The 18,388-nt window shown below is 53.5% G+C and overlaps 1 protein-coding gene across 1 annotated transcript; it reads left to right on the forward strand.

The window, feature by feature from the left end:
• Positions 1 to 294: 294 nt before the first annotated feature.
• lah (involucrin repeat protein) lies at positions 295 to 17,528 on the forward strand (the record flags this gene model as incomplete). The annotated part of the gene is made up of 4 exons (XM_043280045.1): positions 295 to 6,585; positions 6,741 to 13,647; positions 13,702 to 15,896; positions 15,978 to 17,528. 4 exons carry the CDS (start codon positions 295 to 297, stop codon positions 17,526 to 17,528), a joined length of 16,944 nt encoding a protein of 5,647 aa, XP_043137663.1.
• Between the last annotated feature and the right edge of the window lie 860 nt (positions 17,529 to 18,388).

Here is an 18,388-nt window from a genome sequence, read left to right on the forward strand (position 1 = left end):
GAACCACGGTTCTTTCCGCTTGTTTACAAACAATTCTCCCATGGTTTCCGTGCTGATTGAATTGTTTATTTCATACTAGATCTCTTACCCATTTTCTCCCCCGCACATTCCCCCCGATCGATCCATTCAATAACACCACCACATTCCATTCTCCGGAATAAAAAAGCACGAGGCGACAGAAACCCCACATGATCGTGATCGCCTTTGCTGTTCGGGCAGCTTCGCTCTGATCACTTCCTGCCCTACGGAGTACTTATAATCTCTCATCAACATCGGCCACCGTCAAGAACAACGATGTTTAAAGGCTTGATGAGGCGCTCGTCGTCCTCGTCGACTCCCGACGGGCGCAGCCAGTCCGGCTCCAATGGCAAGAAGTCCAGCGGCATCTGGCGCAAGAAAACAGATTCCAAGTCCAAGGCTGCTCCACGCGGTGACGACCGTGAGCGTAGTCTAGGGGACTTGTCGGCTGATCCGGCGCCGTCTTCGTCAGACCGTCGGAGCTATGAGCCTAGTGTTGCCAGCGAGTCGGTCGCAGAGGTTGACCGCGATGCACGGGGTGCGCGCAGACGTGATCGCGAACGGTCTTCCAGTCCAGAAGCCGCGCCCAGGGGGCTGAATGGGAATCTGTCTCGAAGTCGGCATGACAGCGCCAATGAAGAGAGCAACCCGTGGAGAGGGCCACAGCGCTGGCCGCCTGGTGATGTGTCTCTTCCCCCACTAGACACTGGCGCTGCACACACGACCTCTGATCAATTTGCTGCCGATATTGCCTCGGATGGCTTTTCTCAATTTCCTATGCAATACGATAATAATCATAATTACGACTCCCCTAATTACAATAATCCTGTTTCGATTCCGCCTCTGCTAATGCCAGGCCAATCTGATCCGTCTCCTACCTCGCCTGCCCCGTTCGACCCTCACGTCCCGCAGCAATTCCCAGGCCAATTCCCCACCCATACTGCAGAGCCATATCGTCCGTACAACCCGGCCGGAGAGGCAGCAGATTACTACGGTGACCAGGGGCAGTCGGTTCAGGACCAACCAGGTGTTCGTCCTAACCCGCCTCTGGTCATTCCCAACAGCCAAGCACATCTGATGCCTGCTTCTCCGGTCGTCAACCCACCTCCAGAGCCTAGTAGTATGGGACAACTTGGCTCCGCGGCGGAATTCTATGCTGAATCTCCAGACGTGGATAATCCGGTTCCCCAACAACAACCGCCCCCGGAACCTTCCAAGCCCTCAAAGCCAAACAAACCTTCTGCTGCCCCTGCCGGTATTCCTAGCGGCCCGCCCAGCCATGACACTCCAGGCTCTTCTGTGCCGCCTGAAGAACCTGGATTGGCCGGTATCCAGCCTGTGGGACACACTCAAAACAGCCCTACTCAATCTCATAGCATGGGCCCCACCATCGGAGCGGCATTAGGTGCAGCAGCGGTGGGATACATGGCGAATCACCATCATAACTCATCTGCGACGAGTTCTGAGCATCCTTCGCCATCCTCGTACACGCAGAACCATGAGCCCCACTCTCCCATAGGTCAGCCAGGTCCAGCCATATATCCGAATCCCGCCTTGAATAACCCGAACTACGCTTCCAATCCGAGTCACCCAGATCATCAAGCCGTTTATCACTCGTCTCCGTTCCAATCAGGTGGTTTGGCATTTCAACAGCGTCAGCGAGGCGCCTTGGACAAGTTTATGGACTTCTGGAAGGATCATGAGGGTGTTGGCATGTACGAGGATTACACAGAAGCCATTGGGGTCTGCAAGTACTGCTTTGAGCCAGGTACCACCTCGAAAGACGCCCCGCGGAAGCATAATTACCGACCGCGCCGTCGCTCTTCAGATCGCTTCAGCAATGATTCCAGGGTGAACAAGTCAAGTCGCTATTCGTCTCCATCAGACGACGAATCTCGACGACGCGGAAGCTCATCCAAGAAATCTTGGTTTGGCGGTTTACTCTCTGGATACGCGGTTAAATCCCTGTTCGAGAGCCCGGATTTCGAGGATTCGTACAATGTTCGACCCAGCCGAGTCAGTAGTCCACGATCTTCATTTTCCTCTGACAGTGAAAGCGATTCAGACCACAAGAGCAAGCCTTCCCATCGCCGCAGGCGTTCTTCTCTCAGTCAATCACCAGGCGGTGGCAGGCGCAACTCCTATTCGGATCCGAGAAGGAGCAGATACGAAGGACCACGTTTGCGATCACGATCACGATCTGGTTCCAATTCTCGGTCTGGGTCCTCGTCCCGGTCTAATTCCGCCCTTCGTGATTTTGCCCTCGGAGCTGCGGTTGGTTCTGTTGCCTCAGCCGCCACGTCCCGCTCTCAGAAGAAGCGCAGTCGCTCCCCGAAGAGGAAAGGCAAAGGTCGAAAGGAATCGACTACGGAGGAATCTTCGTCTTCTTCCTACCTCGATATCTCAAGACCAACTACCGCGGGGAGCTTGGGATCATTCTTCAATACCCCTTCTGAGAACAAGAAAAAGCCTAGGCCCAAATCGCGAAAGGGTTTCTTCCCGTTTAGCAATAACAATTCTTCCTCTTCGTCCTTGGATGATGATCTTGCATTTGGATCGGCATATACAAAAAAGCCCAAGAAGCCGAAGAAGGGAAAAGGAAAGAAGAAAGATGAGGACGTAAATGCGAAACTCCTCGAGCTGGGTGCCTTGGCCACGGTATTGGCTGGCTCCACCCAAGGCCGTCGGTCTGGTGAGATTCTCGCCGGCAGGGCTTCGCGTCGGCCTCAGAGCGCTCCGTCCGCCCCCGAGGATGACGAATGGCAAGATTGCTCGGAAGGACAGGAATCTAGCGTTAGTTCCGCGCTGGCATTTGGCGGCAGCAGCAGCAGCGAAGATTCATCCGACTCGGGGACATCAAAGTGGAACTGGGGGTGGGGAAGCAAGAAGGACAAGAAAAAGAATGAGCAGAGAAGGGACAGCCCCTCTCACAGTGAGTTCCCCACTGGCTCTATTCTCGCTGGCGCTGCTCTTGGAACGGCTGCGTTAGCTTCAGGTTATCGTAAAGAAGGGGAACACTTTTCCAGCCCCAGCAGCAGCAGTTCCGAAAGTTTACAACATCTGGATCCCGTCCCTGCCTCAGATCCCCCGCAGTTCAATACTGGTAGCTTCCCGCAGTCACCTCCCGTCAAGGAGCCTGCTTTTATTCCCACCGGACCGATTCCGCTTCAACAACCACAACCTGTAACACCGGTTTCGCAGGCCGTCTACTCATCTCAGGGGGAGCCAGTTCCAGTGTACAATGCCCCCACCGTTCCTCCGTTCTTTCCACCAGACGCTTTTTACGACCCCGGGTCTGGGAGACAGGTTTATCCGCAACGTAGCGATGTGTCTACGAACTGGAACCGCACTCATCGACGACGGGAGTCATCCCCCGACTTCTATCCCGGACCGTTCCAAGACTTTACAACCCCTAGCTACAAACGTCGCCCGGCGGACCAAGCGTCAGTCCAGTTCGACCTAACTGAGGAACAAGAAGACAAGGAGCGCCGTGCCGCTCGCCGCGGAAGAGAAAGACGTGACAGCGACCGCGATCAAGGCATCCAAATTCGTGACCATGAAAGCGAAGAGGAGAATCGGAAACCACGTCGCCTGGAACGTCTGGAACTGGAGCCCGAGCGGGGAAGGAGTCGGTCCCGTTCTCGATCATCAACTCGCAGGGACCGCTCTCCGGACCGTCGTCGGCGGGGCAATGATGATTCATCATCCTGGGTCGGCCCTGCTGCCGCTGGTGCGATAGGAGCTGCGACTGCAGCTGCGGCCATGTCTAGCAGGGCGCCGAGTGAGAGTGCTTCGGAGAGTAGCCAGCGTCACAAGGAGCGTAGTGCAAAGCGTCGTGCTGACCGACGTCTTCCCTCTTCGGAGGTGGGATGGGGTCAGAGCAGCGTGGAGCCTGCTCGTGCTGACATTGATGAAAGGCCACAGCCACGACCAGAGCCTGCTCGTGTTGAGCCCAAGGAGGAGCCTCGAACACAGCCGGAGCCTGCCGATGTTGATATTGAAGATGAATCGCAGATAGCAACGGAGGATCAACCGAGACATGACAGGAACTCAGCCTCCAGGGTCCCAAGCACGAAGTCTACGCACGAAAGCTACGCGACGTTCTTTTCCCCCGAGGGAATCGGCCATAGCCCTGATGCACAAACGGGGCGTCGAGATAAGGCCTCAATATCTACGATACCTAGAGATGAGCCAGAATCTCCATCCCAGCAAGATATCGAGCCTCCGTCCCAATATCTTCAAGGACACCCCTGGTCCATTCCCCGATTGAATCTCATCGAGCCCACTCCTCCTCATAGCCAAAACGGGTCGGTAAGAGACATCGCATCTCCGGATCCGGCCGCTGCAGAACCCTCTCATAAGGAAGAAGCAGAAGCACGTCGTCATGAGCAAGGATCGACTACTGGCTCCCGCGTGACATGGGGTGGAAACGAAACCCGTGAATACGAAGTCCCCGAGACATCTTCTGAGCAAGACTCTGTTGATTACGAGATTGCTCACGAACACGAACCCGATGACATGCAAAAAGATTCTATTGATCATGGCACGGCTCGGGACATGCAAAGGGGTTCTATCCAACAGGAAATCGAGTTTGCAGCTATCCTTAATGCTACCACCAAGGATGCAGGCTTCGATCCGGCAATCTTGCCTGCTGATACCTACTACGATACGCGCTCGTCGTCACCGCAGGCTGAACATCACGAATTTTCGGAACCTGAACCCTCTTTGCAGAAACATGAGCCTCATGGGGCTGGCCAGGATGAGGCTCAGACGCCTCCGCGCGAGGAAAGGAAACCAGAGGCTATGGATGCACCTGAGGTCAAGCGGCACAGAGATGCCATTGAACGCTTCAATGCATCCAAGGCCAAAGAGATCATGCCTGGTAGCTTCGACGAAGAGCCAGTGCAGCCAACCGAAGACCCTTCTCGCCCAGTTGCCGAAGGAAAGCGCCCTAAAGACAACGACAGACCACCCAGGAGACGCTCAAATCGGGACAGTGCTCGTGATGACCCGAGGAAGACTGCTATTGATGTTTCCCGGCCGGAGCCAATCCGCGAGGAGCCTCAAAGCGAAAAGAAACAGGGGCCAGTAAACAACGACGTTCCCTCTAAAGAGGAGCAGAACGTCAATGTTCCAGGAGAGTTCGCACCGACTGTACTTGCTGCTTTCCCGCCACAGCCAATTGGCGAGCAACCCCGAGGCAAAGGTGAACGGGAGCCAGTGAGGAATGAGAGTCCCTGGGAAGATTACCACCAATCAGAAACTCCCAGGGAGACTGAACGTTCAGTTTCCCCGCCATCGCCAAGCAGCGGCTACCGCATGAGCCAGGACGATCTAAACAAAAGTGAGCTCGTTCTCGGAGAAATTCCCAGGGAGACTGAACGTCCAGTTTCCCCGCCATCGCCAGGCAGCGGCTACCGCATGAGCCAGGACGATCTAAACAAAAGCGAGCTCGTTCCCGGAGAAATTCCCAGGACTCCTTCGCCAAGCGGGTACCGCTTGAGCCAGGACGATCTGAGCAAAAGTGAACTTGTTGTGGGGGAAATTCCCAGGGCCCCTTCTCCAACAGGCTACCACTTGAGCCAGGACGATCTGAGCAAAAGTGAACTTGTTGTGGGGGAAATTCCCAGGGCCCCTTCTCCAACAGGCTACCGCTTGAGCCAGGACGACTTGAGCAGAAGCGAATTTGTTTTGGAGGATAACCGCAAACCCGTGCCTTCAAGGGAAAGAGAAGCCGCTCCTGCAGTTTCCAGGTTGCCGTTACGACGGGGGCGCCGAAGCCAAGACAAATTGCACTCAAAGAATGACAATGTTGCTTCGTCAGAAAAGGGACCCAAGGACGCTGTGTGCGCGGTCTCAGTTCCGGAGTCAGCCAGGCAGGAGCGCCGGAGTCAAGATCAGTCGCACAGAACGAACGACTCGCTCCCCGCAGGCCCCAATCCTAAGGAGGCCAACGAGGACCATCCAAAACCGGCATGGGCTTCGAAAAGTGACAACCCTGACTCCCGTGAGCGTGGCCAGTTCACATCTCAGCAGCAACAGCAGCGCTCTCAGCGATCTGAGACGACCACGCGACAGGGCCCCAAAGAACCGTCACCTGCTGTCACATCCCGTGAGCAACCTAGCGAGGAATACAAGGGGAAGGATGAGCGGGATGTCGCTCCGGATGAAGGTCGCAAAGCCAGAGGCCCCAAGGACACTTCTCCTGCACCGCGGCCGTTGATTTGGAACGAGCCCCGAAGCGAGGATGGGCCAGCTCCTGTAGTCACGGGTGATGCTGCCTTGGAGAACAAGCCTCAACCCAGAACCTTTGAGGAAACGCTTTCGGATGAACTCGTGCTAGCGCCAGACGGCGAGGACCGCCGGCGTAGAGATGAACCAGATTCGAATGACGACAATGTGCCGGAGAATGGCCAAGGAAATAGGGACGAAGAAGACATCAACGTGCAAAGGTACAGATTTTCTCGTCAGCAGAGAGAGGAAAGACGCCGGAGAGAAGAAGAAAGACGACGCCAGGAGGCTGAAGGAATTGCGAGTCCTAATGGTAGAGAGGAGGAGTATGAGAAGGTATAACCCTTTTTTTCTTTGTGATTTACTTTGATTTACGTGTGATTTATGAATTACGGTTATATGTATCATGCCTGCCAAATTACGTTTACGTTGTCCGTATGCTTTTGATTAGAGTCAATATGCTAAAGCAAGTTCGTTACTTTCGTGTATAGGCCCGCAAGGATGCCGAAGAGCATGAACCTGCGCGTTCTCTCGAGTCGCCAGTAAAGATAGACGATACAAAAGACAACACGGAGGACTCGAGACTTCCCTTCCCCCTAAGCGTGCCTGATTCCCGACTCAGGAGCCGTTCAATATCCCCTCCTGGTTCAGCGAAGGCCATCTTTGATGTGGGCCCGAAATCCCGAAGTAGGCCTACCTCGCCGGAATTGAATCAGCAGAGACAATCGCTGCAAGCCAACGATGGCGACCGGTCACGTCGACTTTCCATGCTGGACTCCCCCACAGCCATTCCCCTGCAATTCCGTCGTCCGCCCTCCACATCACCTACAGGCCGTCGCTCACCATCTGTTGGTTCTCCCGAGCCCCCGGTTATGTCACTCAGCTCTCCGCCTGAGAGACGCGCTCGCCGAAGATCAATGGAGTTTGTGAACTCGCGCGAAATCATGCCTTTGTTCCTTGTCGAGCAGAATGGACAGCACCAGCACCATACCGAGGAGCAGCTTCCATCATTGCCGTCGAGTAAGAGTTCGTCGAGGAATACGTCGCCGGTGGAGGACTTGAGGGCAGCGCCGTATGAGAAGGGCTTGGAGGTGGTTGAACCAACCCAGGATGGTCAGATTGAAGAGCAGTCTCAGTCTGAACCTTGTACCGTGATCCCTTCTCAAGAACCCGCCCTGAGCCAAGAAGAGCAACCCAAGGCTGATCTCTCAATCCCTGCTCAAGTCTCTGCTGAGTTGGAAAAAGAGGCGGAGAAGGAAATCAGCAGAGATGCGGAAGCCCAAGAACCAATCGACGAGCCGTTTCCGCCCCTTCCGTCCAGCCATGGTTCCCTTAACGCATCGGTAGAAAACCTGAGTGCTGTCCCCGATACGCAAGGGTGGAAGGTGCTCGACCTGACTCACGATGTCCACTCCAAGAAGCTCGAGCTTGGTCTCACAACTCCTCAGGAACGCACTGGCGAAGAAAAGATGGAGAAGAAAGAACAGGCTGAAAAAGAAAGCGAGAAGATGGAGGTCCACGAACCAATTGATGGGCCACTTCCAGCACTCCCGTCCAGCCATGGTTCACTCAACGCGTCGGTAGAGGACCTGGGCACTGTTCCCAATGAGCAAACCCGGGACACCGTCAACTTTACCGAAGATATCCACCCTAATGAGGTCAAGTCTAGTTCCTCAACGCCTTCTCGAGAACGCATTGGCGAGGAATACCAGAAGGGGAAGGACGAGAGCGAGAGGGACATTCAAAAGGTGGAAGTCCAAGCACCAATTGATGAGCAATTTCCACCGCTGCCATCGAGCCATGGTTCACTCAACGCGTCGGTAGAGGATCTGAGTGCCGTTCCCGATGATCAAAGCCAGAACCCAGTAGATTTAAGCCGAGATGTCCAGCCTGAGCCTTCGGTCTCGACGCCCGCTCTCCAGTCCGAGGATGAACATCAACCCGGACCTTCAATCACAATTCCTTCTCAGGAACACTTTGGCGGTGACGAGGCGGAGAAGGGTTTTAGCGAAAAGGCAGAGACCCAAGAACCAATCGACGAGCAACTCCCGCCACTTCCGTCAAGCAAAGGCTCATCGTTGAACGCGTCAGTTGAACACCTCGCCCCAAGCGAGGAAGACTGGAATCAGGTAGATCTGACGCAAGGTGTTCAGGAGGAGCAGCCTGAGTTTGGTCTTCCTTTCCAGGAAACTGTTGGCGATGACGGGGTGAATGAGAAGGAAATGGCAAATGTCCCGGAACCAATCAACGAGCAACTTCCACCACTTCCATCAAGTAACGACTCATCCCTCAATGCGTCGGTAGAGGACCTGGGTGTTCTTTCTAGTGAGGACAGCTGGAACATGATGAACCAGCCTGACGGGCAATTAAAGCCTGTTTTCTCAACAACATTCCCTTCTCAGGAGCCCATTCTAGACCGAGATTCACAGCCTGAGGAGAAACCCGAGCTTGAGCTCTCCGTTACGTCCCTCAATGAACCTGCTCTGAATCAAGACGCTCAATTTGAGGGCCAGCCCGAGTCTGGCTTCTCCATCACGGTCCCTTCTCAGGAACCTGCCCTGCATGAGACCCAGCCAGAGGATCACCACCAACCTGATCTGCTCCCTTCTGAGGAGCCTGCTTTTAACCACCCTGAAGACAAGCCCAAGCCTGAGCTCACAATCAAATTTCCCTCCCAGGAGCCTCTTTTGAATGAAGAGTCCCAGCCACAGGAGCAGTTCACGCCTCATTCTCTGGAGCCCATTCTGGAAGAGGCCGAGGACGAAATCCAGCCTGACACATCGACCACAATTTCTTCTCAACCCGATCTGAACCGAGACATCCATCTCAATGACGCGTTCCAATCTGATCCCTCGAACATGATTCCTCAGAGATCCAGTGAGGATGGCAACCCGGAGAAGGCCAAGGAGATCGAAAAGGCCCTGCCAGACTCTCAGCAAGAACCGCTCGTCAAAGGGACAACCTACAGGGATTCTATTTCACCTGAAGCGAGGGAAAAAGACACGAGCGACTGGGAGGTGGTAGAGACGATTCAAAATGCTCTGCCGGAGCAGCAGGTTGAGCCGGAATTCCCCAAAACAGCTCCTTCTCGGCAACCTCCACTGAGCCAAGACGTCCAGCCTGATCAACCGCGCGATCTTTCTGTCGCACCTCCTCAGGAAGCGGCTGGCGAGGAAGAGCCGGAGGGAAAGGGGAAGGAGAAAGCTATGACTTCCTCAGACGCTCAGCAGGAAGAACCCACCGAAGCGAGAGTCAAGAAAGATTCTCCTCCGCCTTACGACAAACATCAGGAAGACGAAGTGGTAAACCCTACGCAAGATGTCCAGATCGAGCCACAACGAAAGCCCAGTCTCTCCGTTGCAATTCCTTCCCAAGAACCCGAGGACGAACTGGAGGAGAAGTACGCAAAGGCGAGAGAAAAGGACATAGACTTCCACGAGTTCGACACAATCGACGAAGAATGGACCGCGTCCGAGATTATGAGGGAGAGAGAAAAGCACAAGCATGAATTCGACATCCACTCTCCCGCTGAACTCCTCTGGGATCCTCACAAGTATTTCATCATGCCTCGGTCGTTTGGAGGGATGGGGTCTCGTTCATTCGGTGGGAGTCTAGCACCTAGGCCCTATGAGCCGCCGAAGATCCAGGATGATGACATCGATATCTCTGACGCGGACGAGGACCATTTTCCTCCCGAGTCGGGACCTTCTGATCTGCCAGAGAAGGAAAGTTCTGCCCCAGAGCCGACGGATATGACAGCACCAACGCAGAAAGAGAAGTTTGAGAACTTAAAGGACTTTGCTGGAGTTGATGCTGGAGAAGAGCAACCGATCCCTGAAACTCGGTCTCCACAGATTAGGGAGGACAAAGCGGTCGTTCCTGACATCGAGGTTACGCCACCAGTAAAGAATAAAATTGTCCCTACGGTTCCTGTCACTATACCCAAGGAGGAGCAGGCACCATCGACTCCTGGCTTCGGTGGCGTCGTTGCAGCTGTTGCTGCGGCAGTCGATACAAGAGAAAGCCAGCCCGACCCGGAGGCTCAGACCGATGTCAAGGAGGACAAGCCAGTCGTTCCTGATATTGAAGTCACGCCAGCAGCCAAGGACGAGACTGCTTCTGATATTGCACCGACTCCAGCGTCCAAAGAGGAGCAAACGCGATCGAATTTTCCTACTGAATCTGCAGCAATCGTTGATGCTGCGCTCGCAGCTGCTACGGGCTCTACGAATGACAAGCCTGTCCCTGAGGAGGGAGTTGCGAGAGATTTACGAGAGGGTGATTTGAGCCCACCCGCGGAGCAGTCTACTGCTTTTCTGGACGGAAGCCAGCAATCGGAGGATGGGCAAGAGCCTTACCGCACTTTGTCCCCTATAATAGAAGAACCAGACCTGGAATCCGAAAGGTCGCAAAGTGTGGATCTGGCGCATGATGAGCATACAGATCCCCAAGAAAGTGAGAAGACGGAGTCAGAAGTACCCGCTGCTGAAGACATGCCTGTGTCACGGGCTCCAATTGGCGAACAACTCCCTGTACCCGAGATGGAATCGACAGCCATCGCGTCAGAAACTGAACGCGTCCTCGGTGCCACCGCCGAAAATGAGCATAATACTGTTGAAGTGAGCCAGGAGGCCCAGCCAAGCGATGAGGCCCAGAGCGTAACGACGGAGACCGCGACTTCTCGAGACGGGTATGCCGAGTCAACCCAGGATTCCGGTACTGATTTCTGGGACGCTGTTGAAAAGCATGATGGAGAGGGAAGCATCGCTTCGTCACTCGAGCGTCCAATTGATGTGTCGGGACCACCCACTCCACGCGAGTGGAGGACCGAAACATCTTTCGAACCGGAAGTGCCTGCTCAAGATGTTCAGGTTAGCCCCGTTGAAGAGTTTTCGAGATCTACTCCTGTCGAGGAGGAAAGGCAAGATGCTGGTACGCCAAAACCGGGCAATCAGCTCGTCGAGAGGATAGGAAGCACACAAGCTCCGATTGAGGCTCAGAACACAAATTCCCAGTCTGACATTGCCCGCGACGAGCCGCAGGGAGAAATTGAGCCCACGGTGGCTGATAGCGAGCAGTTACTGGGTGAATTTCCCGAACAGACTGGGCAACCTATCGCAAATGAACCCAAGAGTCTCGTGAAATCTGCGTTGGAGGTAACCCCAGAGGTGGCCGCGGATATCGAAACGCCTGCCAATGCGACCGAAAAGTTTCCTCAAGCAAGATCAAAGGAGGAGTACGAAAAGGATAGGTTTGTTTCTTCCTTAGAGTCCGTGACAGAGACAGAAGCCGAACACTCGCAATCGGCTGATGCTGCGGCGGGGGCGGGGACATTCGAAACAAGCGGTGAGGTCCCAGCCACTGATGCACGCCGTCAGAGCCCCGAACCTGCGGGTGCTCAAGACGTTGAACCGGTACCCGTAGCAAGCGAAAATGTGCCAATTACGCCTGTGGAGAAATCGGAGTCCAATATTGCCGCACCAGGGCCGTTGTCGCTCGAAGCCAAACAGACACCTGCGTCTGCACCTCTATTGGAGCCAGGAACTACACAGGAAGACAAACAAGATGTGGAGGGCAGCGGAGAAGAAAGCAAACATGGTTCCCCCTCGACCACTCTCGACGAAGCTGCGTCTATCGAACTGCCATCATCCCCCCACGCAGAAGTCGCAGATGTGAACATCCCCGCTGTCACTTCTCACACATTACCATCCTCCGTCACACCAGCCGAAGAGCCAAGCCAGGAACAACTGATTGAAAGAGAGATGCCTCACTTCATAGCAGAAAACGAGAGCGTTGCTGGTGCTGACGCCCCATTGACGCCGGCCCAAAAGAAGAAGGCTAAGAAAGAGAGAAGAAAGAAGCGCCGCTCTACATCGCTCGATGAATCTGTCCCAGCGATTCCGCAAGATGAGACTGCTTCGATAGACGACATCACTCCTGTTAAGGCACCTTCGGTCGAGAAAGACAGCGATATCGCCCATGAGCCGACCGAAGACATTGCAGAACAGCCCAGAGATGACGTCCCGCCCGCAGATATGGAGCGTACAGAAGCCCCCGAGACAAGCGTTGAACAAGAACCTCCTCAAAGCGATGCACCTTCTCAGCCGGAAACTACTAGTGTGCAGGAGCCTGTCGTGGAAGTGGAGCCCACTCAAGAAAAAGCCCAAGACGACATTGCACCTACCGTGCGGACCCCTGGTACAACTGGCGAGCCAATCGTAACAGAGTCAAAGCCTGCTGAGAAAGAGCGCGATATTACCGCCAGCGTGGAGCCTGTTTCGACAAACCCAGACCACGTCGAGGAAGCACCAAAGGAAGATCAGGTTGTGGGTACCAATGTCACTGCTCCTGCCCAAGATCCAACTGCGACTGAACTGAGTCCCACAAAAGATGTGCCACAAGATGACCCGGTGCACGCCCAAGACCAACCTCCAAACGCCGCGACAACTTTCCAGGAGCTATCAAGTCTCGAGAAGGCCAATGAGGAGGCACCAGGCACTGAACCGCCAAGTCGCACGAACTCGAAGAAGAACAAGAAGAAGCACCGTCGCTCGGCCTCGTCAGAAGTCGAGCAGCCTGCTCCTGCTGAGAACGTGACTGATGCCCCTTCCATTGAAATACCTGCCGCACCTGCCGCCTCAGAAGAAGCAACCAAAGAGAAGGCCGTCGAGAGTCCAGTGACTGAAACCCAAGAGCACCTTGGCCCCATCATGTCTAAAAAACAGGCTAAGAAGGAACGGAAGAAACGCAGGTCAATGATCTTCAGCATGGGGCAATCACCTGATGAGCCTCCTGTGGAGTCCGCTCAGCCAAATGCTGTACACGAAACGCCTGTTCAAGAGCTGCAACAGCAGCAGCCGGACAATAATTCTGCTGTGAAATCAAGCCAAACGATCCCTGATAGCGCCAGCGCGGAAGGATTCAAGATCGTCGACGCACCTGCGGACACTCCGATTGAGTCCGTAACTCCAGATTTTCAAGGACAGGTAAAGGTGGAGGAGCCACGAGAGGCTCCGGCGCAGAAGAGTGATGAGGCTATTGCACAAGAAGCTCCGCAAGTCAACGAGAAGGAGGAGCTAAAGTCTGACCTGGAAACTCAACTGGACCACCCACAAAGTCAATCTGAGGCCAGATTCGAGCCTAAAGAGGCAGGATTGCTCACCCCTACATCGGAACCCACACTTCATCCGGAACAGACAGATGCCGAAGACTTGCCTGGTAATGCAAAGAAAAAAGCCAGGAACCACAGAAGACGCCGGTCCAGAATTCTCGAGCAGCTCGCCGAAGCCGAAGCTGAGAGAGAGCGAGAGCGAGCTCAACAAGCTTTGTCCGAAGGAAATCCCACGGGAATATTGCCTGTGACAGAGTCCAAGCCTACTGCACCTGCTGCGGATTCCGGTAATTACCAACCCCACTATGTGGAAAATACCACCGCTAACAATCTGAGAAAAGACCTGTGGACTGATCCTTCAATTTCCTCGCAGATAGAACAAGGTCGAGAAGTCCCTTTCGCTTCTCCTTCCTCGGAACAGGTTGATGACAACCAGTTAGTACCTGCTCTGAACGAAGAGCCTCGTGCCGAGTCATCACCAGACGAACCTGAAGCTATCGCTGGACCTATCGAGATGAACAAGGGCATGGAGACTCAGGCAGGTTACGATAGTCAAGTCCAGCCTGAAGAGCAACGCACACAGGTATCAGCCTTCACTCCAGCAGACGAGGAACGCGAACTTGTTCCCGAAACGGCGCCCACCACGGAAGAGAAGACGAAAGAATCTAGGCTTACAAGTCGAGAAACCGCGGAGCTTCCCTCTATCCAGACAGAGAAAAGTGAAAGCCTTCTGGGTATCGTTGGACCCATCCCTGCGAATGAACCAGCTGCCACTGTCGATCTTGGTGAAGTTTCGGAGAAGCCAGCTTCGGATGTTGTACCAAGCGAGCAATCATCCAGCATCCAGGAGGAATCGTGGAATCCCCAGGAAACCGTCTTGGCACACGACTCTCCGACGGCCGAGCCGAGAGAAGAATCTGCCCCTGCCACTCCAAGTCGTAAGAGGTCAAGGAAGGAAAAGAAACGAGCGAGGAAACGGACCAAAGAAAAACACGAGAGTCCAACTTCACCAGAAGGGATTCTCTCAGAGTCTACCACCGCATTTATTGAACAGCCACCTCTTGTGAGCGAGCAGGTTGAGGATACAAAACTGCCTCAGGGTGATGAACAGGTAGAGGATCCAAAGGTCAAGGTCGAGGATTCAGAGACGGCAGGCGAAAAGGCTCTCCAGGAGCTTGTTGAGCAACCACACCGAAGGGAGCCTATAGAACCAGTCGAAGGGCAACATACTGCTCAGCCATTGGAGGATGAACAGCCGCTTACGCTAGAAAAGAGCAAGGAGGTACAAGAGGGACAGTCAGGAAAATTTGGTGAGGAACAAGTAACAATGCAAGAACCGAGGAGCAATGACAATGTCGAGGCTGTCAACGAATCTCACGCAGGCAAGGCCTCCGATTCTGCCTCGGAGTCCAGTACATCTCGTCGGTTTAAAGGAGTGGCCAGCATCTTCCCCAACTTGAAACGGGGAACATTTCGACTACCTTCAAAGAGCCAGTCGGTAAAAGATAGGGCCGAGGATGAGACCACGGAACCCGAAGTGAGTCGCGGATTCGAAAACGAAGACGTGACCCGGGTCTCGGAGGCACCTATCACTTCGCAGGAGGGCCAGAGAGAGCGACTGTCTTCTGCTGAGCCATTTGAGGACGAACCGTCGTTCCAGCTGTCTACGACAACTAATCCTGAAACGACGATTACGGATGTCGCTATTGATGTCGAGGTAGATGAGTACTACAAGGTTTCCATTCTATCAGATGGGACGACAGGTGAATCGCCAGCAATTGAGATTGATCCAATCTCAGGGGGTAGCGCCAAAAGTGCAGAACAGAGTCCCGATAATGAGTGGTCTGCACATGGTCCTCCGTCCTCGGACGAGCAGTCATCTACAGTTGTCGACTCGTCGCCAACAGCGGTAGATACCAGTCGGGAAGTCAGTCCGTCGGGCCGGAGTCCAACGAAAACACCGTCACCATCGCGATCACTGGCTCCGTCACCTCCACTACCAGAACCACGAAATCGCGTGGAGATAACCGACGGAGCACGAACCACGGATCGAAACGGGAAGCCCCGATTGGAGATCAAGCCTGTAGAGTCGCTGCGACCACGGACACCAAGGTCAACATCTCCGATCCGGAAGTACATGGGCAATGCATGGGCGCGACAAGCAACCAAGAAGCATGGCGAGTATGAAGTTATCAGACCTCCAGTTCGACAAAACAGCCTACCGGTCGCACGAAGGCCGCAAACACCGGAGCGCAAGCCGATTCTGCGACCCAGCAGCATGAGCAACTTCCATGGCGCGCCAAATATGCAGCAAGCTCCTCACAGTCCGGATGTTCCACGGTCGCTGCGTCGCAAGAGCAAAACGACTCGCGACATGAGCGGTGATTTGCGGGCGGCCAGTCGGGCATTGCAGGAGGAAAATGGGCCCCAGCCACCGCCCACCGACATTAACATCGAACGTATCGCCTCGTCGTCCTCCTATGATCCCGTCACCGACAAGGGCAAGCGACCGATACGCGGCATGACGGACGTATATGTATGTGTTTTATTTTATTTTTACTTTTTTTCTCGTTCTATTTTTATTTTTGAAAATCGCTAATTTATATCGCTCGTATAGGAGGCTTGGGGCGAAACTCCCAGTTCCCCACGGTCGCCCAGCCGTCCACCTAGCGTCCGACATCGCCGGAGTATGCAACATCTCCAACAACTCGAATTTCGCTTAGATCAATTGATTTCAGAGAATCGACTGCTTACTGTTGAGCGTGATGCCGCCGAAGACAAACTCAAAAAGACCACTGTCGCCCGTCGTAAGAGTGACCAGGCTCTTAACTCGCAAAATACCGATTTGCGAGATAGAGCAGAGGAAGTCGAAGAATTGAAGAAGTCCGTGGAGTGGTTTCAGAAGGAAGTCAATCGGTTGACTGAAGAAAACGAGGAATTGACGGGAGAGAAGGTCAACCTCGCCGCAGCCCACGAACGAGAACTCCAAGAATTCCAGGAATTCTCGGCCCGCGAAATTGAGGAACTCAGGACGCAATGCCGACAAGCGATTACTGATACACAAGACCGGATACGATGGGAGGTGGATGAAAAGAACGCAGACCTACGCCGTCTACGCGAGGAACTCCAGCGGGAGCGGGAGGAGGTACAGAAATTACAACATAAAATCGCATCAGGTCTTGATAATGTTCTGGTCCTCCGTGATGATGAATTCTTCAGAGCAGCCTGCCACAATTTGTATGTTCATGTGCGGCATTGGGTGAAACGCTTCTCCAAACATTCCGACGACCTCAAGTACCTGAAATTCGATCAACTGCAAGAACAGAAAGCACGGAAAGAACGATTGGAAGAAGACCCAATAATGGCTGCTCGATTGGACGTCGATAAACTGGACCGATTGGATGTCGACAAGCTGATCGACCGATTCGACAACACCATTCTCGATGGATCCGACGTGGAATCATACTTGAAGGATAGAGTCGGTCGTCGGGATGTGTTCATGTCCGTAACCATGACAATGATGTGGAAGTTTATCTTTGCGCCGTACATGTTTGGCATAGACAGTGAAAAACAACAAAAGCTAAACAGTCTCGAGGAACAACTCGCCGAGGCTGGGAAGCTTACTGCCGTCCATCGCTGGCGGGCTACTACCTTATCTCTGCTGTCTAAGAGCCCTTCGTTTGCCAAACAGCGTGAGATTGAGATCGAGGCCATCATGCATGAAATATACGATACCCTGGGAAGTATCTGTCCGCCGCCGAAAGAAAAGAAAGAAGAGCTCCATGATTCTCTGCGCACCGTGCTGCAGCTCGCAGTCACTTTGTCCATAGAGATGCGCACCCAATTGGATGAATACTACATGGTCCGTCCTCTCCTGGCCGAGTTCGGCGCCAATGGAGTTGTAACGCGACGCGTTCATTTCAACAAAGCATTGATGAACGAACACAGTGCTCCCGACTCCGGGGCAGGTGAGGGTTCCGTGCGCTTGTTCTTATTCCCACTCGTGGTGAAGGAGCACGATGACAGGGAAGAGGACAAAGGCCCAGTGGTCATCTATCCCGCACAGGTGCTAGTTAATCGACCGGCGGAGTTTTTTGTTGGAAGATCGAGCAAGTCTCTGGACCGAAAATCATCGGTGAACAGCAGTGTTCCTTCGTTGGGAGCATGAGGCATCACACTCAAAAACAGAGCTCTTACCTATTGTGAGATTGCCCATTTTCTTACTCTTTTCGATTTCCCTTGCTCTTATATAATCATGGATGGAATAGAACGGATGATCTATGAAAGCGATTCTTGAATCTGGGATACCAGGGGTGTTCTTTTGGCTTTACGATGATGACGATGGCTATGATATTTTTTTTTTGTTCTTACGTTTTTCCTTTGTTATACTGGGCGATGTGTCTCTTCTCAGTGGAAAGGGACCATTGACCTTAATCCATATGTAGTAGATATCTTTGATGTGTGATGAGTGATGACCCTGTATTAATTCAGAATACCAGTTTCTAGTGTTTTTATTTGTTCTGGTCTGCTGTAGTTACTGTAGTCATTAGTTATAGTGACTGTAGCTGTGTGGTAGTAGTACAAGACTGTAAATGATATCACCTGACTGGTTACATTTCTCCAAGTGTTCGTCGCTTTTCCGTTTCCCAAACCACCGTCTTAAACTATCCAGGACAGCGTCCAACGTCTTCTAACAATTGTTCTGCATTGTCGCAGATTGTCCTGAGTGCATTTTCTCCTATTTGATGGAGTTGGATCCTTGCAATCCTCGCCTCATGCACGGCATCTTGCCACTATCGTCATTCCTCAACGGCGACTGCAACTCAACTCTTCCCTAATGCTGCATCGCCAACCACCGGACTTTGTACTGTTGGTCATGCTGAGAGAGTACTTTTGCTTACTCCCTCAGCCTGTAGCGACCACTGCATGATCTTTGGTGACTTGTGTCATCTTCCTTGCTTTCCCCGTCTTATCTATGCAGGATTATTGGACGAGCTGCATGAGCTTGATCTGCTTGGCCTCGATCGA

The sequence above is a fragment of the Aspergillus chevalieri genome, chromosome 5 (genome assembly GCF_016861735.1).
Source record: "Aspergillus chevalieri M1 DNA, chromosome 5, nearly complete sequence".
NCBI classification, from domain to species: domain Eukaryota; kingdom Fungi; phylum Ascomycota; class Eurotiomycetes; order Eurotiales; family Aspergillaceae; genus Aspergillus; species Aspergillus chevalieri.